Source organism: Lissotriton vulgaris, chromosome 7 (genome assembly GCF_964263255.1).
Source record: "Lissotriton vulgaris chromosome 7, aLisVul1.2, whole genome shotgun sequence".
Classification (NCBI taxonomy): domain Eukaryota; kingdom Metazoa; phylum Chordata; class Amphibia; order Caudata; family Salamandridae; genus Lissotriton; species Lissotriton vulgaris.
Genome location: NC_141695.1, coordinates 611,007,531 through 611,029,804, shown reverse-complemented (window position 1 = coordinate 611,029,804; position 22,274 = coordinate 611,007,531). Strand labels below are relative to the sequence as shown.

The following is a 22,274-nucleotide window of genomic DNA, read 5'->3' as shown; positions in this document are numbered from 1 at the left end:
AAGGTGGAGGTCCAATTCCCCAATCGCCTCATCTGACAGAGCCCTAGGCGGGAGGTCGTCGAGAAACCGGCCTATCATATCGTCGGGGAGACACTCTCTAGGGGCGTACAACTCCGCGTAATACATAGCGAAACTGTCGGCAATCACAGAGACGCGGGAGAGCCAAGGATACATCGGGTCAAACATCTGCCCAGCAACAGGGATGTGGCAGCTGGCCCCAGCACACCACTCCGCCTCCCCCCACGTCACTCGTGGCCCGATTTGGCGGCCAATAAGCCGACCGCCGCCCAAGAGGGGGAGCGAGGAGGGAGACGATCACTCACCGGGCATCTGCTGCTCAGGCCCGCTAAACTGCCCCTCTTTTTTATTTTTTTTCCCCCTTCTTTTTCTTAATATACACATTGTATTACACATCATACATTTGTACATTTTACAATTTACATTTTAACATTTTTCCTACCAATTTTTTCACATCCATAATTTTACATTTCTCTGGTTTGAAATTTAAACAATATAAACATACCATAAATCACAGTTTAAGAACCTATATTTCCTATTATGTTACATCATCTTGTAGTACCATCCTCTCTTTCCATTTGGCTATTAGTTCCCATATTTTCAACCCAAGCCTTCTTCCCCTTTTCCCCTTACGTGCATATATTGCTTTCTCAAGATTGTAACTAGCTAATAGATTTGCCAGCCATATTTGCATTCCCTGAGGTATCTGAATGAATGAATGAATGAATGAATGAATGAATGAAATATCATTTGTAATGCGCAACTATGCCCAATGGGCGTCAAGGCGCCTAAGCCAAATAAAAAGCTGTTAGCAGACAGAAACAGAGCCTACTGGTATGCCTTAATAAAGAGCCAAGTTTTTAGTGACTTCCTAAAGAGGTCGAGGGAAGGAAGTAGTTTGAGTTCAAGGGGGAGTGAATTCCACATCAGAGGTGCCAGTATGGAGAAAGCTTTGCTCCCCCATCTAGCCTTCTTGGCTCTGGGAATTACCAGTTGATTAAGCTCGCTGGATCGTAAACATCTGCTCGGAACATATCTGGTGAGTAATGAACCAAGGGCATCAGCCGAGCCTGCAGTTAGAGCCTTATATGTAAGGCAAAGGAGTTTAAAAGTGATCCTTGAAGGAATGGGGAGCCAGTGGAGGTTCTTCCTCGCTAGGGTCATAGATGCCAACCAGGGCAAAGCGAGAGCAAACCGCGCTGCAGCGTTCTGTATGACCTGCAAACGCTGAAGCAGGCCCTTGTTGGCCCCGGCGTATACTGAGTTGCAGTAGTCAAGCCTTGAGCCAACAAGGGCAATCACCACCTGTTTCCGTGCCTGTGGGGACAGATAGTGCACGATCCTTTTCAGGGTCTTGATGACACCCCAACAGGTAGCCACCGTTCTGTTAACCTGAAGCTCCATGGAGAGCTGGGTGTCAAAGATGACGCCTAGGTTCCTGGCAGATTGTGTAGGTATAGGGCAGCTACCTAAAGAAGGAGGCCACCAATCACCTGACCACATGTCCTGGTCCTTGCCAAAGACCAGGACCTCTGTCTTGTCCCCGTTCAACTTTAGGGAGTTAGAGACCATCCACTCTGCAACAAGTTGCATGCAGGCCCTAAAGTTAGAAGCAGTTTCACTTACAGAGTGGGTCAGGGATACCATAATCTGCGTGTCGTCAGCATACGACACTACCTCCATCCCCTGAGATCTTACTAGTCTTGCAAGGGGGGCCACGTAGATGTTGAACAGGGTCGGACTCAATGCCGACCCCTGTGGCACCCCACATTGCAAAGACTTAGCAGGGGAGAGGTATTCACCTAGCATGACACGCTGCTCTCGATGTAAAAAGGAGCTCAGGAGGCTGAGCGCCGGTCCATCTACCCCTGCCTCCCTTAACCTAGATGTTAAAGTCAGGGGAGACAGGGTGTCGAATGCTGCTGAAAGATCTAGCAGCACCAGTACGGTGGTGAGACCCAAATCTACTTTTCTGCGGATGTTATCCATGACTTTCGTCAAGGCAGACTCCGTGCTATGCAGCTTTCTGAAGCCATGTTGGGACCCGTCCAGGAAGCCTGAGGTGTCAAGGAAGTTTGAAAGATGGAAATTCAAATGGGTCTCCAACATCTTAGCAGGGGCCGGCAGCAGAGAGATGGGTCTAAAGTTCTTCAGCACTCCAGGGTCTAAGGTGGTCTTTTTCAGAAGCGGCTTTACGATGGCTCTCTTCCAGAGTGACGGAAAGATACCCTGTTCCAAGGCTCCATTCATTACTTCCAGCATCGGGGGAAGAATGATCTCTCTGCAGTTCTTAAGTACTTTCAGAGGAACTGGATCAAGTGGGGATGAAGATTTTGTTTTATCCAACAGGCTATTAAGATCTTCTAGAGAGAGAGCAGGGAAGTGTTCAAGGGACTGAGGGGAGTCTTTATTCCAAGCTTCCAGTCGTGTAATTTGCGAGGAGTCCTCCGAACTAAGCAAGTTCCTCTGCGACTTTAGGGCTATGTAAATATCGTCTATCTTTTTGTAGAAAAAGTTTGATATGTCATCACATAGCTCCTGGGAAGCAACTACTGGGTCAGGAACCTGAAGAGAGCAAAGGGAGTCTACAATTTTGAAAAGCTCTTTGGAGGATGTTAGAGAACAGGTTAGGTTGGAAAAATAGTCCTGTTTTTCCTTGATGACTCTCTTTTTATACTCTCGTAGTAGGCTCTTATAGCCTTCTCTATCTTTGTGATCCCAGGATTTACGCCAGCCACGTTCCTTCTGTCTGCATTTTTGTCTGAGAAGCCTCAGATCGGCAGAAAACCAGGGGGCAGATGGCTTCTGTCTAGCTGCAGATTTCAAGGAGGGGGGGGCTAGTTCGTCAACGGCTCTGGTAATGGCATCAGTGAGTTCTTGGGCCGATTCATCCACCTTCCGCTGAGTTGAAATACTGATGTTACGAATAAAAGGGGCAAGAGCCTCCTTAGTGAAGTTTTTGAAGCTCCTTTTAGATTGTTTTTTGCCAGTGCCCACCGTAACATCAGGGCAGGGAATGTCTAAAGACAGCGGGACTGCTAGATGGTCAGACCAGGTAATTGGTACCGGTATACCGACCTCTAGTCTGGAATCGTTAGAAAAAATCCCGTCAAGGATATGCCCCGCCTTGTGGGTCGGGTGGAGAACTAGTTGGACAAAATCGCATGCCTCCAGGGAATTAAGCAGAGAGGAAGTATCTTTCGAAGCAGAATCCTCTAAATGGAAATTAATATCGCCCAGAATGGTGAAGTGAGGTCTACCAAAATAAGGTTCCAAAATTCTGAAGAGTTCTGGGCAGAAGTTGACTCTGGACCCAGGGGGCCTATAGAGTAAAATGCCGGAAAAGGAACTCACCGGGGTGTGCACAATACAAAAGTATAGCGCCTCAAAGGGATCCGTAGAGACCGATAAGGGTTTTATGGTGCAAGAAAGAGTAGATTTAAAAAGAATGGCTATTCCACCACCTCTACAACGTTCTCTATCTAACCTTAGGAAGGTGTATCCTTCAGGTATGGCCAAAAGCAAATCGTGGCCAGCGGATATCTTATCTAACCATACTCTTGCTATTGTCAGTCTCAGGACTGCGGTAGCCATAAACATAAATTCCTTATGGTCCAGATCCATCCTGATTATCTCTCCCAAACAGTATCATCATAGGTGTCAATTTTATTAGTATGCCAAGTGTATTACCAAGAAAATCTTCTACATTTTTAATCAAGGTATAGAGCTGTGGGCAGGTAGCAAAACATATGAATTATATCTGCGTCCCCTGCGTTACAACGTGGACAGGTGGTGCCAGTGGAGCCTCCCCACTTAGCTATTCTAGCGGGGGTATGATACAATGAAAATAGAGTCTTATAATGCTGCGATTGCAGGGGACCCGAACACAGAATATTACATCCCATGTCCAAGGATTCTTGAAAGCTTCCAGACTCCCCACCCAATTTTTCAACCCACTTGTTACTAACTTTCTCTAAATCATCTATCTTTCCTTTTGCTAAACATGCATAAAAGGATCTGATTGTGCAGTCCCCTCCTATTTTTATTTTCTCCAGTACTTCATTACTGTTTAACCCCACACTGCCACCCTGCTTACGACAAAGGAAGCTCCTTACCTGTAGGTATTTGAAGAAGTCCTTTCTCTCAATCTCATACTTGAGGGTAAGGTCTACAAACTGGACTATCCCCTCCTCATCCATTAGATCTCCAATCTGTACTATCCCTTTTTGAGTCCAACCCGACATTGTCGAATCAGCAAATACTTCTGCAGGGAAGGATTTATTCTTATAAAGCCTGACATATCTATTATATCTTCCCAATCCCATTTTTTTTTAGGAATGCATTCCAAATTCTGGATGCTGCCACTACAGTCTTGAATCTAGTCCTTTTATGGTATCCAACCTCAACTCTGTTTAAAAAGTTATTTTCTGCCTCTACCCCCAATGCTATAGAGTAGACTTCCGTGGACATGGTCGTAACCCCGGTGTCGCGTCCTCCACCCCCAATTAGCATGTACTGTAGTGCTGCAGCCATTTGGTACATCCTAAAATCAGGGGCCCCCCATCCCCCTCTTTCTCTTGGGAGAGTCATATACCTGTAGGCCCGTCTGGTTTTCCCATGTGCCCAAATAAACCTGTTCAGTACTCTCTCTAACAAATTAAACCACCTAGCCTCAAAAACTAAAGGGATAGAGCAAAAAAAATATAAAAATTTGGGCAAAATTAACATTTTAATCACATTAGGACACCCCATAAGAGAAAGGTGTAAGTTGTTCATCCTCTCCAGATCTTTTTTAACTTTGTCGATCAGAGGGGTCAAATTCAACTCTACTACCTTATCCAGGTTCGCCGTTAATAACACCCCTAAGTATACTGCTGAATTAACCACCCTGTCATCATTACATATAGTGTACCTATTTTTTATAATCTGCGTTTTTAGTCTATTTAAGCTATACCCTGATATCTGTCCAAACACCTGGGCCTCTGTCTCCACCTCTTTTATAGCTAAGGTGGGGTTAGGGGTTAAAATTGCTACATCGTCTGCGTAGGCTAGGGTCTTCACCGTGCAACTATTTATCCTCATTGGTGGTACCTCTTGATTAGCTTCAAGCCGTCGCAGTAGCGGTTCGAGATATAGCGCAAAAAGGAGGGGAGAGGAGGGACATCCCTGCCTAGTCCCCTAGCAATTTTTACCGTATTGGAAAACCCTCCATTCACTCTAATTCTTGCTGTTGGGGTGCTGTATAGTACCCGTATAGCTTTTATAAAAGGTTCCCCCATCCCGCACCACCTCATAACCTGCCAAAGATAGTCCCAGGAGACCCTGTTGAATGCCTTCTCAGCGTCTAGGAAGAGTGCTTCGACAGGGTCCCCTAGGATATCTTCTGAGTCAAACATAGTAACAACAGTCCTAACATGCTGCGTTGTCCCTTTTCCAGGAATAAATCCATGCTGTATGGGGGTTACCAACTGCTCGATGATCCCAGCCAGCCTTTTTGCTAAGATTTTGGAATATATTTTAATAACAGAGTTCATTAATGTAATTGGTCTGTATGACCCTGGTGTTTCTGGTGGCTTCCCTTTTTTCAAAATTACAATTATATCAGCCCCTCCCCATGACTCCGGGCTGGATTCCCGTAGTTGTGCTAGTTGCATTATCAGGAACATATCTGCCAAAAGCACGTTTTTAAATATTTGGTAAAATTCGAGCGGAATTTGGTCTGGCCCTGCCGCTTTTCCTGGTGGTAAACTACCAAGAGCTTCCTTGAGTTCTTCTAACTGTAGGGGTCCATCTAATATTTCCCTATCTTCTTCGGACATTATCGGTGGAGAGATATTTCTCAGATATTTATCAATCTCCAATAAGTTCGCTGGGTCTTCTGGGGTGAATAAGTCTGCATAAAACTTTCTAAACACTTCCCTTATTAGATTAGGCTCCATAACCATGTTCCCCTGCGCATCCCTAACTTCTTTTATTCCCGCTTCAGCCGCTCTCTGCCTAGTTCTAATTGCCAACACACGCCCCACCTTCTCACTGAGTTCATACGTCTTTTCCTTTTTTGTCAGGAAATTATCTACAGCCTGCCTAGCGAGCCCTTCCACCGCTTCAGCTTTTAGAGCTATGATTTTGAGCAGGTATTCCTCTAAGGGTAGATTTTGTGTTCTAGCCCTACTTAGATTTCCTTCCTCTCTTAGTAATCTCTGACCTACCTCCTCTCTCTTATCCCTTTCTCTCTTTTGTCTTCCCAAGACGAAGCTAATTGTTTCTCCCCGTATTCCCGCCTTAAAAGTGTCCCAGACCACTCCTGGAGCTGCTGTCCCCCTGTTGATATACCAAAACCATTTGATCCAGACTGTCAAATGCTCCCTATATACAGGTTCCTTTAACAGGCCTCTCTCGAAAGTCCACTGTGAGGGTGTTCTTGGTGTTTGTCTAATTTTAATGGTGAGAATCACCGGACTGTGGTCTGAGATCACCCTAGGTAGCTTCTCCACTTGTGACCCAGGTAGTAGACAATTAGTTATCAAGAAGTAATCAAGCCTGACCATTACTTTATGTGGGGCGGAGAAGAAGGTACTTCCATCAAGATGGGGATGTAACTTTACCCATGGATCAACCAGGGCATTGTGTGTGACCATGTCCGCTAATGCCCTAAATACTTTCCTCTTCCTACCCCGGTAGGTCGCATCTGATCGTGTAAATGAGCTCTCTAGGTCATGAATATTAAAATCTCCACAGCATACTATGGGTTCAGGCCACTGGGCTAACTCCGTGTCAAGGAACTGAAATACATCTGGGTCATCTTCCGTAGATCCATAAATTGTAAGTTTTTTGACCCCTAAAACATATTTCTAAAATAACCCATCTACCCCATTTATCTTCCTTCTTCTTCCCTATGACCACATCCCTTTGCCTACCCAAAACTGCTACCCCTCTGGTCCTAGTCTCCTGTTTAGAACTTGCCAACACCTTAAACCCTAGCTGCTCCAAAAGATATGTCTTGCTTAATTCTACATGGGTCTCTTGTAGGCATATCAAATCCAATCGCATAGTTTTTAAGTACGCTGCAACTCTCATCCTCTTATTCAGCTCATTTAGACCACATACATTAATTGATGCTATCCTACACGCCATTGCACTAACATTGATAAATACAACAAAAGATGAACATTTACCATCATCAAACCAGTTTGTATACATCCAGTGTTTCCTGAGTACATAACAATGTGCCAAATCTTAAAAAAAATGTTGCTGTTCCACCCCCCCCCCCGCAGCCACCCCCTCCCTCTCCTCCCCTGCTCTGCCCCCCCCTAACCCCCCCTCCCCTTTACAGGCAAATAGGTCAACTGACCTATGTGTGCCCGCCTTAGGTTGTGCAAGCCGCATCCCTCTCCCGCTAAGTGCATTTACTTTGCTGTGCTCCCCTTAGACCCCTTTCTCTCTTATCTATATTCAAATGTAGGTACCCATATCTCTTAGCCCCCCTTCTGCTTCCTCATTTCTTCCAAAAAAAGCTCAGCTTTGATCTCAGAGGTGAACATCCAAGTTTTCCCCCTCACAATCACTTTGAGTCTGGCAGGGTACAGTAAATATGCTTCCACGCCAAGGGCTTGAAAGGGAGCGATCATCTGCCTTAACTTCCACCTCCTCTCTACGGTAAAATGACAGAAGTCAGGCCTGGCAAAAAAGGTGCTGCCTTCGAAAGTCCTCCTGCTCTCTGGCCTTGCTTTACTCAAAATCTCCTCTCTGAGCAGGAAGTTCCCAATGTACACTAATATTGCCCTAGGGTGGTTTTTCTGGCCGTCCCTCCCTGCTCCTCCTGTAGCCCCAGCTTTCTTTACTGTGAATGGGAACCTGTGCGCCCTCTGTATTTCTGTTTCCCACTTCCACTGGGATTCTGGAAAGGCCCCCTTCAAAAGATTTATCACAAATTGCCTAATGTCCTGCCCTTCTGACCCTTCCGCCACACCCAGCAATCGAACGTTATTCCTCCTCTGTCTATTTTCAAAATCCTCCATCTTCCAGCGCATATCCTCCGCCATTTTTTCCTGCTCTGTCTTAAATGACTGGCAGCTCCCAACATCGTCTTCAAGTTTGCCTGTGCGCTACTCAACCACTGTTACCCGATCCACCAGTTCATCATATAGTTTATTGACCTTCCTTAGGCTGTTCTGGATTTTCTTTGATGCCTGTCTCGCTCTGCGGCTTTCTGCCCTTGCTTCACTTTGCATCTGCTTAAGAGTAACAAACAGAGTGTGAAAGGGGTCCCGTTGGGGAGGGATAGAGCCAGCTGTTGCTCCCTCCGCCATGTTGCCAGGTTTATCTTCCTCCTGGTATATTTGTGAGGTCGCTGAATAATCCCACAAGAGCCGTTTCTCTAATTTTGCATGTCTTTTCTTCATTGTGGATTCTTTCCCCGATGTACTAATGCCTGACACAGTTACCTTCCTGATCATCCTCCTCTGTGTTAGACTCTGATGAGAGTGCTGACTCCGAATCTTCATTTACTGAGTAGAATTCTCCTTCCCCTTCTAGAGAGGTACAGTCTCCTCCCCCCGGGGGTGTTTGCCACTGTTTAGTTCCCCTAAGAGATTCTGATTTACTAAGCTATCCCTGCTGCCCCAGGAGCCAGTCATTTTCTTGGAGGCATTCATCTCTTCTTCCACGAGCATTAGGGCTCCAAGCATATCAGCAGTTGAGCCTCCCATATTCCCCATACCAGTATCCAGATCCCCTCCGCTTTCCCCTTTACCTCCGTTTTTGTTCAACCTGACCCTCCAGCAGCAGCAGTGAAGACAGGGACAGCTGCTAGTTTGAAAGTAGACACTCCGGCAGGGAAGAATTCCGGCGCGATCAAAAAAGTATTTCCCCTCCCTCTGCCGGAGAAAGTAAAGAAAGGAGACATGCGGAAACAGAGTATGATTTCAGTGGAGGTCCGCAGCACGAACAAAGGCAATCCCGTGAAAGGAGACGAACACAAGATTCGTGAAACGGGAATGCGGCAACCTACCATGACGAAGATCCTGACAGCAAAGTTCCCCAAAACATCAGAGATGCCGGATTCCCTCCGCGAAGCAGACGCTGTCACTCTGGCTTCAGGAAACGTCCTCGAGGACGTAACTGACGGCGAAGGCTCTGAGAGTTTGGCTGCTAGGCAACGAGCTGAGCCGGCGCCAAAAGTGAATCAGAACACTGCAGAAGCGCAGGCTGGCGGAACAAACGCTGGAGGAGTGCAACCGCTAAACTGCCTCTCAAGGTTTTCACCGCACAGTCTGCCACCAGCGGCTCACTGATGCCATCACCGCTCCCCGCCGAGGACCCCAGAAACAGCACTCCGGCAACCAGCCTCCACTCCAGACCGCCCGGGTATTGCGTAGCACATGCGCCTGCAAGCTGCGCTCCGGGCTAACGCCACCTCGTTCCGTCGTGCAGTGCTCCACAGCCAAAACGGGGCAAAAGTTACAGCCCCCACATGCGCCCCACCCGGGACCCAATCGAGGAAGACGACACAGATCGGAGAGGCAGAATAGGTAAAGGATATTAGCCTAGGCTGGACGGAGCTAGCCGCCTAACACACGTCCGCCATTACGGCTTGCCCGGCCATGCGCCGGAGTGGGGTAGGTTTGACTGTGGTAAATTGGAGTGGAGTAAATTTCTGTGTAGACTGGAGTGCAGTGGGGTAGATTAGGTGGAGTGGGTTGTGGTAGATTGGAGTGGAATAGATTTGTGTTGAGGGGAGTGGGGTTCGATTGGGGTGGTGTTGAGATTGGGTATATGGGAGTGGTGTAGTTTGGAGTGGAATAGACCATGGTAGATTGGTGTGGGGTACATTGGAGTGTCGAGGGTTAGATTGGTGTGGAGTAGAGTGGGGTAGATTGAAGTGGAGCAGATTGGGGTAATTGGAGCAGGGTAGTTTTGAGTGGGGTAGATCGCGGTAGATTGGAGAGGAGTGGGGTAGATTGGTGTAGATCAGAGTGGGATAGAGAAGAGTGGTGTAGATTGGGAAGGCTTCGGGTAAATTGGGATAGAGTGGGTCGATTGGATTGGGTGAGGTTGATTAATTGAGTTAGAGTGAGTAGAGTGGGGTAGATTGGAGAGGAATAGAGTGGAGTGGAGTGGGGTAGAGTTGAGTTTGGTAGTTTGAAATGGAGTTGGGTAGATCGGAGTGGGATACATTGGGGTAGATTACAATGGAGTGGGGTAGGTTGGATTGTAATGGAATGGATTGGGGTACATTGGAGTGGGCTAGATTGGAATTAGAGTGAAGTGGGGTAGATTGGAGTGCAGTAGTTTAGAGTGTAGTGGGATAAACTGTAATGGATTGCAGTGGAGTCGATTGTGGTACATTGGAATGGGGTAGATTGTGGTACATTGGAATGGGGTAGCTTGTGGTACATTGGAATTGGGTAGCTTGTGGTACATTGTAGTGGGGTAGATTGTGGTACATAAGAGTGGGGTACATTGTGGTACATTAGAGTGGGGTACATTGTGGTACATTAGAGTGGGGTAGGTTGTGATACATTGGAGTGGGGTAGATTGTGGTACACTGGAGTGGGGTAGAACACGCTAGATTGGAGTTGGATAGATCAGAGTGGATAGGTGTAGATTGGCATGGGATTGATTAGGTGGTGTAGGGTAGATTAGGGTGGAGTGGGGTGCAGTAAATTGGAGTGGTGTGGCGTAGCTTGGAATGGAGTAGGGTAGATTGGAGTTTAGAGTGGGGTACATTGTAGTAGATTGGGGTAGATTGTTGTAGATTGGAGTGGGGTAGATTGGAGTGGAGTAGGGTAGAGTCAAGGGGTGTAGGTTGGCGTGGTGGAGACTATAGTGGCATGTTGTGTTGTGGTGTGTTGTAGCGTGTTTTAGATGGGGCACGTGGAGTGGCATGTATCGGAGTAGAGTGGAAGGATAGAGTGGAGTTGAGTGTTGTAGAGTGGAGTAGTGTTGAGGATGCATGGTGTGGTAGTGCACTGCCATTACAGACAACATATTTTCAAATGAAATGACCATTGCATTTCAGAGACATACAGTTTTATCGCGCACCAATGATAATGTGTGGAAATGTCATCACCTAGTGTATTGATGTGTTTTGGTCGTATTCAAATATTTGTGTCCACCACACTTCAGAATTACAAAAAAAAGTGTTTCATTTGTACTTTTATAATTTTGATATATTCTGAAATATTAGCACAATTCATTTGTTTTTTTTTATGTGCTCAATAAAATTATATCCTACACCCTCTCCTCTCACATGGCTGCTCAGCAGGATTGTCACATAAATCCTCTCACTTTGAAGTCCGAAACAGAAAAGTAGACGCCAAGCTCCCTCAGAAGACTGAGCCTGCTTTTTGAACTTTGTCTTTTAATGCACTGCACAGCAAATGTTTCAAGAACACAATTTAAAGGTTTGTTTACAGAAAGCGAGTACTCTGGAGGATACAGTAAACAGGTTATGCTCTAGGGAGGTACAAACTCAAGAACAGCCTAAAGCAAATAAATAAATTCAGATACAAAGCAAGAAACTGAGCGCTACAAAGCCAGTGGTAAGAAATGAGCGGAATGCATTACCAGGGAAACTTTCAGAATGCCCACAAGACGTTTTTCGCAAATCAGACAGTTGCGCTTGTCAGTCTGGTAGGCTTCAACCTAAAAATATAGTTAGATGCTCTTTCATCCATTATGGGGCTATGGACAGCTGGGATTCATCAAACAAGTAGACCCTTCGAAACATCGATTTGGAAGGCAGCCCTCACCACCACCACCACCACCACCACCACCACCACCTTCTTCCACTTCACCCCTAAAACCTGAGTAGACAAAATAGTGCATTTACAAGACGTGTATTAATTAAATCGAAGGCAAACCCTTAGATATAGAGATAAGTGAAAAGGAGCTCATGAACTTAATACCTCAGTATCTCCTACAGTAACCAGAAATAGGATCTTTCTATAGAGAAAAATGAATACGATCAGAAGTACTGCATGCTCATGTGGATAATGGGCGTAGAACACAAGAATATGAGGCCGTGAAGAAGGCATGCACGGCTAAAAAAATATGTCTCAACAAAAGTATTGCCCATCCTTTGACATCCCAAGTAGACTGTAATAAAAAGATTTTGGCTGGCGACGTTATTTTTCACAGTTGATCTGATATGCGTTTACTGTGACCTCTGGGGAGTCCTGTGGCACGAGATACTTGTAAAATAGGGGCGAGTAGATCTAGGGACGAGTAAATCTGAAAGAAACAGGATAGTATTAGATTCCTTACCTTAGAATTTCCCCAGGCGTCAGACTGAATCTGGAAATTTTGCGTAGCAGTACCCTTACGCGTCGGCGGCGTTGTGAGCGCCGTGATGACTTCGTCGGAGTACTTAGACACCGCCTCCGCGCGCTGACGTCAGTTCTTTTTTCCGCGCCAGCAGCGCAGATCTGGAAAACGTGGTACCTCAGTAAATTTTTGACTAACTTTTTACGATTCCTTTTAATCATTTTTGAAGTCTTTCGACTCCGAACTGTGCCGGTAGGGATGCCTGGATTTAAACCCTGTGAGGACTGCGACCGACTGATGTCGGTTACAGACCCTCACTGCCGGTGCCTTCACTGTCTCGGCATCGACGACAAGGCCTGTCCCGACTGCCAAGCCCTGACGTCGAAAGCTAGGCGGGAGCAGTCCCGCAAGCGGCTCGAGCTCCGGCAGTCGGCCCCGCACTGCGAGAGGTCCCAGTCCGGACGGAGGTCGAGGGACTGGTCGCGGGGTCAGAGCCATCATAGCTCCAGGAGTCACCATCCGTCTTCGGGCTCGAAGTCGTCGGGTAAGCACAAGAAGTCGAAGAGACTTCATCGCTCTTCCGACTCCCCCCGATGCTCGTGCGACGTGGCCGGGGGTTCGGGTGACACCGCCCACGCGGCTCCGTCTGAGTCGAAGGCATCGCAGCCTGCTTCATACCCTCCGGTCCCTGGGCAGCAAGCGACGCCGGAGGAGATTGAGCGCTTCCTCATGGCCATGAGGTCCCTCTCTCCTCCGACGGGCTCCGCTGCGCCTTCGGGCCCAGCGGACCCGTATGGGGGTCCCAGCGGGTCGGGTGCTTCGGCCCCACCCGACACCGCCAACGCTTTTCGGGCCCGGCACCGCAGGGCCCCGCTGGATCCGCTTCCGGATCCGGGTCGTTGCCGGTTGACCTGACGACCTCACCGGCGCCGGTCCCTTGGGTGTCACCTCCGTTGCCGCCTACGGGCGACGCCGTCCCCGATGCCTCCCTCTATCCGGTTCCGGCATCGGAATGGCGCCGCTGGGCGCCGCTCTCGACGCTGCTTGGAGAGTTCTACTTCACCGAACCGGCCCCATCCCTTGACAACCCTGATTATCAGGAGATGGGTGATGAGGCGTATTGGGAGGGGTCTGAGGACCCTCTGACACGTGATTGTCAGTCCCAGCAGTACTGGACAGGCGAATTTGGGGATGCCAGTGGTCTGGACACTTCTCCAGACACTGGTTTTGTCTCACCCCCAACCTGGCTGTGGAGGAGGGGGCAACCTACAGTGTGGTGTTGACGCGGGCGGCCAGGGCTTTGGGCCTTGAGCTCCCCGTCGCGGCCGTGGGGACTAACCTCCTCACTGAGGTCCTTAAACCGCAGTCAAGCTCGGCTGAGCCTCTGCTGCCGTTTAATGAGGCCTTGACTGACATTCTTTTGGGCACTTGGTCCAGGCCCGCTACAGGTCTGCCTGTAGATAGGAACGTGGCCAGACGCCAACCGCCTGGCGCCGCGCGACCCTAGTTTCCTGTCCACCCTTTCCACCCTCGAGAGCCTGGTCATCCAGGCCTCCAACTCCCAGACCGCATTCCCGACGGCTCGCCCGATCGGGAATCCAAGAGGTACGAGCAATGCGGCAAAAAGGTATTCTCCTCCCTGAGTTTGGGACTGCGGTCTTCCAACACCACTCTCTGTGGGACGCGGTCACAAACGTGGTGCCAGAATGCCCAGCGAAGGTCAAGGCTAAACTCGCCCAAACCCTTGCGGAGGGTCGAGATGTGGCGCGTTTTTCATTCAGGTGTGGGCTGCATACCACCGACTCACTGGGCAGGGCGATGGCAACGACAGTGGCGATTCGTCGCCACGCCTGGTTGAGGTCCGCCAACTATTCGGCCAATGTCCAGAATACACTTATCGACATGCCGTTTGATGGCCGTCGCCTTTTTGGCGACAAGGCAGACCATGCGCTTGAGCGCTTTAAGGACTCCAGGGCTACGGCCAAGTCCTTGGGCCTCTCGGCCCCGCGCCAGCAAACAGGTGCCTTTCGCTCCTTTCGTGGCCAAGGAAGGGTCGCCCCCACACGTGCTGCGAGCCACGCACCGCAGACTAATTTCCAACGCGGTGGCGGCCGTGGAAACCGCCGCGGCGGCGGTCGGGGACAATGGCGAGGTCAGTCCACACCTACCCCTGCAGCATCCGCCTCAAAACCCTCCTAGTCCGTGCTTTCAGGCCCATGTGACACCAGTGGGGGGCAGGGTTTGCCATCACCTCCTCCACTGGCACACTGTCACATGGGACAGGTGTGTGCTGCAAATCGTCCGAAGGGGCTACTCCCTCCCCTTCGAGGCGACCCCTCCAGCCATGCCACCGCAATACCACTGCGTGTCGGGGGATCACTTGCGCCTTCTGCAGGAGGAAGTTACGGCCCTCTAGGCCAAGGGGGCCATCGAGCGCGTTCCTGGGCCAGAAGTAGGGAGTGGTTGCTACTCCCACTACTTTCTGGTACCCAAGAAGGGCAAAGGGGGCCTACAGAACGTCAACGGCTTTCTCCCAAAGGAGGAGTTCAAAATGCTGACCCTGGCTCAGGTTTTAGCTGCCCTGGACCCAGGAGACTGGATGGTAGCGTTGGACTTGCAGGACGCTTATTTCCACATTCCCGTCCTGCCGGCCCACCAGCGCTACCTGCGGTTCACGGTAGGCCACGAGCACTTTCAGTTTACTGTGCTCCCCTTCGGCCTTACCAGCGCCCCACGGGTGTTCACGATGGTGATGGCGGTGGTCGCAGCTCATCTGCGCAGGTTAGGGGTTTCAGTCTTCCCCCTACCTCGACGACTGGTTGTTGAAGGCGGGCTCGCCCCAGACAGTCGTCAGCCACCTCCAGACGACGGCAGACCTCCTGCACCAGCTGGGGTTCTCCATCAATGTGCCGAAGTCACACCTGTGCCCCTCCCAGAAGCTCCTCTTCATCGGAGCGGTTCTCGACTCTGCGCAGTTTCGGGTTTATCCTCCCGAACCGCGGGTTCGGGATATTCAGGCTCTGATTCCGATCTTTCAGCCTTTATCCCGAGTCTTGGTCAGGTTGACACTGCGGCTTCTGGGGCTGATGGCCTTCCGGTGCATCACGCCCGATGGCGGATGCGGGCTCTGCAGTGGGACCTGAAGTTTCAGTCGGCCCAGCATCAGGGCAACCTGTCCGACCATGTCCTGATCTCGGAGGGCACTGAGAGACAGCTGCAGTGGTGGCTCACGGACCGCGATTTGGTCAGCGGCAGATCCCTCTCCTTTCCCCAACCGGAGCACGTAGTTGTGACGGACGCGTCCCTCCAGGGCTGGGGAGGCCACATGGGAGAGGCGGAGATCAGAGGCCTCTGGTCTCCGGCGGAGTCCCGGCTCCATATCAACCTTTTGGAGCTGCGGGCGATTCGTCTAGCACTGAAGGCATTCCTCCCCTCTGTCCGGGGGAGTGTAGTGCAGGTGTTCACGGACAACACCACCGCCATGTGGTACTGCAACAAGCAGGGCAGGGTGGGGTTGTGGACCCTCTGCCAGGAGGCTCTGCGCCTATGGCAGTGGCTGGAACATCAGTGCGTGACCTTGGTGGTTCAACACCTGGCAGGTTCTCTTAACGCCAGGGCGGACGAACTCAGCCGCCAGTGCATGATGGATCACGAATGGCGTCTGAACTCGGACGTGGCGCAAGGTCTCTTTCTGCAGTGGGGAGAGCCTTGGTTAGATCTATTCGCCACCGAAGAGAACGAGCAATGTCATCAGTTTTGCGCGTTGGAATTTCCAAGGCGGCACTTGCTCTGAGACGTTTTTTGTCGCAAGTGGAGTTGCGGTCTATTGTACGCCTTTCCGCCTACACCACTTCTGCCCAGAGTGCTGAACAAGATCAAATGCAACCGGGCCCAAGTCATCTTTGTGGTTTCGGACAGGGCACGAAGGTACTGGTATCCCGAGCTACTCAGTATGTCTGTCGATCCCCCGGTTCGTCTGCCTCTTCTGGAGGACCTTCTATCGCAGCAGCAGGGGACGGTCCTCCACCTGTACCTGTCCAGCCTCCACGCTTGGAGATTGAGCGGCGACAGTTGAGGCCATTTGACTTGCCTCCTGAAGTCTGTAATGTTATTCTGGCTGCCAGGCGTCCCTCCACAAATTCGGTATACGCCTGCAGGTGGAACAGATTTGTGGCATGGTGCACATCAAAGGCTATGGATCCTCTCTCTGCCCCTCTTTCTGAGGTTTTTCTCTTCCTTCTTTCTCTTGCCCAGCAGGGCTCTGCTCTGGGCACTATCAAGGGCTACCTTTCTGCTCTTTCAGTCTTTCTAAGGCTGCCTGAACAACCATCTTTGTTCAAGTCCCCTATTGTAACTCGTTTTCTGAAAGGCATCACACATGTTTCCCCCTGTTCCGTTTGTGATGCCTCAGTGGGACTTGAACCTTGTTCTTATCTATCTGATGTGCGTTCCCTTTGAGTCACTTCACAACTGTCCTCTCCGCCTTCTTACTCTGAAGATTGCTTTCCTGGTTGCTATCACCTCTGCCAGGAGAGTGAGTTAGCTCCAGGCTCTTTCATCCAAACCTCCTTTTGTTTCTGTCCATCCGGACAAGGTTGTGTTGCGGACTAGACCCTCTTTCCTGCCCAAGGTTGTCACGGCCTTCCACATCGGGCAGTCTATCACCTTGCCCACCTTCTTTCCGCCACCGCACCCCTCGAAAGAGGAAGAGCGGCTCCACCGTCTGGACCCAAAACGTGCGCTTTCGTTCTATCTAGATCGCACACGCCAGTTCCGGGTGGATGACCAACTCTTTGTTGGTTACGTGGGCGCTAAGAAGGGACGGGCGGTGCACAAGCGGACCATCTCTCGGTGGGTTGTCTTGTGTATCAAGGCATGTTACTCCTTGGCGAAGAATAAGCCTCCTGTTGGGCTAAGGGCCCATTCCACTCTGGCCACGGCGGCTACCACTGCCCTGGGCCGGGGAGTCCCCTTGCAGGACATCTGTCAGGCATCTACGTGGGCATCGCTGCACACGTTTGCAAGACACTACTGCCTGGACAGCCAAGTCCGGAGGGATGGCTTCTTTGGCCGTTCCATCCTCCCGGACTTTCTGTTGTGATTATTGGTTCGCAGACCCACCACCGGGGTTGGTATTGCTGGGGTATCTATTCTAAGGTAAGGAATCTAATACTAACCTGTTTCTTTCAGATGAACAAGTTACTTACCTTCGGTAACGATATATCTTTAAGAAACAGTAGTTAGTATTAAATTCCTTACCGCCCCACCCATCCTCCCCGTTCTGCGAACCGATATCTAGGGTTAACGTCACCCCATTTCAGGGCCCTAGTTTCAATGGCACCTGTGTTGGTTTTTAACATTGCTCTGCGTTTTCTGGCGCGGAAAAGCTGTGTCTAAGAACTGACGTCAGCCCGCGGAGGCGGTGTCTAAGTACTCCGACGACATCATCACGGTGCCCACGACGCCAACGACGGACGCGAAGCCTCGGACGACGCCTACCGACGCGCAAGGGTACTGCTACGCAAAAAATTCCGGATCCAGTCTGACGCCTGGGGATATTCTAAGGTAAGGGATCTAATACTAACTACTGTTTCTTACAGATATATCGTTACCGAAGGTAAGTAACTTGTTCGTTAGGTCGGATGTTGCAGGCAAAACGAAGAGTGCTTCGTTGGCATGCTGCCTGCTGGCTGTTTGCCAGTTCCCTTCAATATTCTGGTCTTCATTTATACTGGCTTGTAATGGCTTAAAGAATGCAGGCGGGAGCAGGAGCCATGTTTCAAGTAAGCTGCTTTCTCACCACTTTCAGAAAAGTATGCCTACGGCTTAGCTGCCAGTAAACACTGCGTACCGGAAGTATTCCCGTCCTGCAGCACCTCCTGGTGATCCAGTATTAGGGCCCTGACTGACGTGTAGCTCTGCTAACTCGCATTGGTCACGCCCCTCTGGCAATCTCAGTGCTCACAGTGTAAGTGCTTGAATTGTATTTAATTGTGCCTTGCCTGAGATGTTTGTGTCTCCTCCTCACGAATGGCCTTTTCTCCTTTGCAGGTTTGACGAAGAGGTCCCAGATCTGCGGGCACTGAAACAGCTCAGTCGGCGGAGCGGGGATGTGCCTGTCGTCTTCGCACTTGTAGACAGTGGAGACATTGCTTTTTACTCCTTCAAAGACTTTTATCTCCCAGTTGATGTATACCCCTAACTATAGTGTGGTGTGGGCGTGCTTGCACACACACAGTTCCACCGAAGTCCTGCGAGATTAATTATATCATTTCTATGGGTTATATACGCATGTGTGTGCATGTCTGTCCACTGACAAATTCAAGGTGGGCCTGTATGCGGTCTTCCCTCCTTGAAATGAGCGAGCACCCTCTAAACTACTTTAAGGCCTGTTAGGCCTGACATAAGTATGTGTATATAGGATTAAGGCCACCAACGTCCCTCGAATGTGTGTAAGACAGAACATGTGTGAGTCTTGTCTTCCCTGTGACGTGTGCTGATGTGTTGATCTGGGTTTGTTTGATCCTTGGTCTCTTTGAGATATGCCTGCACACTTCTAATTCCTCCATAAAGTGTGTCCCCAACCTTCTCAAGATATTAAGCTCCTTAGATTTTTCTGTATTGGTGAGAGAGTAAATCTGCTTGACAGGATAGATGCGGGCGTGCATCTAACTATGCCAGACCACAACTATGTGTTGAAAACAGTACACTATAGCGATCGATCCCCAAGGTGTTTCTAAGTATTTTATGGTCACGTCGTAGGAGAAGAAAAAAACGGCTAGCACACAAAGATTTAATTAGTGACATACTACAGTATCCCAGGGAACATGATGTTACAAAATAAGTACACATTTCTTTGACGCTAATGGCCAGTTCTCGTAAAGATAGATGTGGTGTGGTCTCCAGCCATCTGACTCCAGACCCTGATCTTGGTGGATTGCCTGGGACCACTAACGTCCCTGGAGAGGTTGGATGTGGCCCATTTGTCCCCAGCTTATCTGAGGAGGATGTGGGATCCCTGACCTTCATGAAATACAAATGAGTGAACCGATGAGTAGATTTTAAAAGCGGCATTACGTGTCTCACAGTTGTGAGTTGCAGATAAATAAGCAGTGAGAGGAAAAATAACCACGAAGTATGAAGATAGAGTGGTCTTATCAAACAGTTTATCAGGAATTTTCTAAAGTACTGCTTCCATTCTTGCTATAAACAATTTTTTTTCATTGCATGTGTGACTGCTCACTAAAATCACATGGTGAGATATCTGAATTCAGGTATTTCAAATAGTTTATTAGCAGATCTACAGACAGTGGGTTGAGTTATACCACGTGGTTTCAGCTTGTAGGTGAGAAAGACCTCATCTCCCAAATACACTTAAGAGATATTTCGTCTTAATTGTATTTCTTACAGGAAATAAGGTCCAGTGAAGAGGTTTTCTCAAGATGGATAAATGATCCCACTTCACCAGTCTAACTATATATATACATTGTGAAATAGTTTAAATGATTAAGTACGGAGGGTTAGAAGCCTACAGAAAGTCTTTTAGGAGACCTCCTCCAAAAACGAGTCCTGAATCTTGGAAGTTCTGCTCGACCGATATGGCAGCATCATTTCACTCTTTGAGAAAATACCGCAACATCCTAGACTTAAAGCAGCACATTATTGCTGTGCAGCATTTAATTTACTGAACTTACCTGAAGAGTTTTCTCCTTGAACACCTTAAAACTTTTACTCTGAACCTACGCTGCCTCCTCACTCCTTACTTGGCAGGGGAGCAAAATATGTACTCTGCTCACCACTACTTACCAATTGCCCCGGCAGCTAGCCACTTTTCCTGCTACCAACTCCGCTCCCTGTGTCTAGTGTCACCTGGCAGCCCTTACTGTAGGTACTTCCCATGACATACTCGCCATCTAATATCTTATTTCCCTCTTGCTACTTTTTTTCTTTCCCCCCCCCCCCACCCCCCCCCCCCACTGTTTCCCCTTCATTTCACAGATTTCTTCTGCATTGTTTCCATTTTTTGTATTTGTGTAGAGCACAACTTGTATTGTTGTAAGATGTACTCTATACAGGTTCACATACATACAACAATACAAGGTAGAGTTGGGAGTTGCCCTTAAAACCACAGCTCCATTGGTACTGGAGGAGGAGCCCCAAAATTACTGAGTTTTAACCACATCGCTGCTGTGGTAATTTTTGCCCTGTGCTGGAAATTGCCATTTTGCTGGTGTCATGACGAGCTCAGCTCGTCATCAGCACAGCTCAACTGTGCCCCATGACGAGCTGAGCTCGTCATGAGCATGGAAGGGGTTAAGATACATTGTGTTTAGCATTTATGTAGGATTTCATACTACTGAGTAAGCTATCTGATTTGTATTTTGTTCCTAGCGCCCCTCCTAATTAAGTCTGGGCGGTGAACTCTGCTCTGCTCGTGGAGTTTGCAGAATTTTCCGCACTCCACTTTTGCGGGGTTCCAAAAAACTGGAGTAGAGTTTTTTCGCTCGCGTTTATCACAGTCAAGTTGGCAAGCGAGGAAAATCCACCTCCCGGTGAGAATTTTCCTCGTTCGCGATCGTCAACATCATCATCAAGTTGGCGAGCACACGCATGGAAAATCAACCTCCCGGCCAGATTTCTCAAAGCGGGCAGTCAGTTTGCCTATTGCGAGTGGTCGGGTATGCTCGCAACCATTCGCGTTGAGAAACCGTCTGTTTGCTTTGAGAAAGCTGCAGCTCGAGTAAAAATCTACTCGAGCGGCAGAAAGGAAGCAGCACCCGCTTGTGCTGTGCAAGGTGCAGTTCGCGATGATTGCACAGTGAGTACAAGCACCTGGCACTGAAAATCACTGCGAACGGCATTTAGCTAAAGAAACTCCGCCACTTGCAGAGCTCCGCGTAGCGTGGCTGAGTTTTTTGTTTTTTTTTACTCCCCACAGGCTTATTCCTAATCCCATTGTTGTTTACTGGTTTGAATGTATTTTGGTTCATATAGAAAATGTTGGATTAGGTGTGTGAGGTTCAAAGATGTGCTTCGAACAAAGTGCGGTAAACATTGCTATGCCCAAGCATGAGGTGTTGCAGAGTGCTAAAACAGACTCTGCTGGTATGCCTAACATTTTAGGAGTGTTCTATATCCTAAAGTTGAGACCATCATAAAATGCAAGTAGATTGACAGGTGGTGTTTACCAGGAACAATACCCAACCTCTGGAGTGTGTAAGCATTTTGTCACACCTTGCCTAATGACCTCTCTCTCCAGTCTGATTTCTATTGTTTACTACAAAATTAAATGAGGGCTGGGACGCAGCTTTGAGATCATCGCTTGGGGTCTTTTTTTGGAGCGGAACATGATTACATATTTCTGAGAGATTTTATTGAAGTTTGTTGACCTTCATGACCTTCGACCAGAGTAACAGTCTTGGAAAAGAAGTCCATCAGGATCTCAAATTAATATGGATAACAGTTTGTATTTATATAAGCTTGCCTGCCAAAAGCTAAGATATGAACATTTGTACTCGCTGAAGTATGTCATGTTTGGTAGAAGTGGTTCGTATTGTGGGTCACTAAATGTGTGCGCATGTGTGGCTCCTGACTTTACCTCCCCTGAGTGTCTGGTGGTGGGGAGCATGTGTGAATGGTGTGACTTGTAATCAAAGGAAGTATATTTTTAAAATTATTTGTAAAATTTAATACGGTCTTTCCTAACATTTTAGAAGACTTTTTGGAAAAACAGAGCAATAAAACCTTCCTGATCTCCTCTGGACTGTGAACAGTTTTTTCCTTCTTAAGGTTTGAAGGAGTTGGTATGTAATGTTGTAAGTAATCCTACAAATATTGCCCAGTGAAGATGTAATGACCAGTTTCTCTTCGGTGTGCTTTGCACCAGGATGTCGTTTTTAGTTCAACTATTTGTTCAGGGGCATTTATTTTAGCATTTCAAATGGAAAATCTAGTTTGTCAGTTTTGAAGTAAACAAAATATTTATAGGA

General features: G+C 48.6%; 1 protein-coding gene across 2 annotated transcripts in view; it reads left to right on the top strand.

The window, feature by feature from the left end:
• TSEN54 (tRNA splicing endonuclease subunit 54) overlaps positions 1 to 22,042 on the top strand; it is a 232,703-nt gene extending 210,661 nt beyond the window's left edge. The window contains exon 11 of one of the 2 annotated variants that reach the window (XM_086930756.1): positions 18,337 to 22,042. In XM_086930756.1, the coding sequence (XP_086786882.1) occupies positions 18,337 to 18,487 (151 nt within the window). In that variant the 3' untranslated portion in view covers positions 18,488 to 22,042. The remainder of the gene's footprint in view (positions 1 to 18,336) is intronic. The other variant, XM_086930757.1, reaches the window with a different exon arrangement.
• The last annotated feature ends 232 nt before the right edge of the window (positions 22,043 to 22,274 follow it).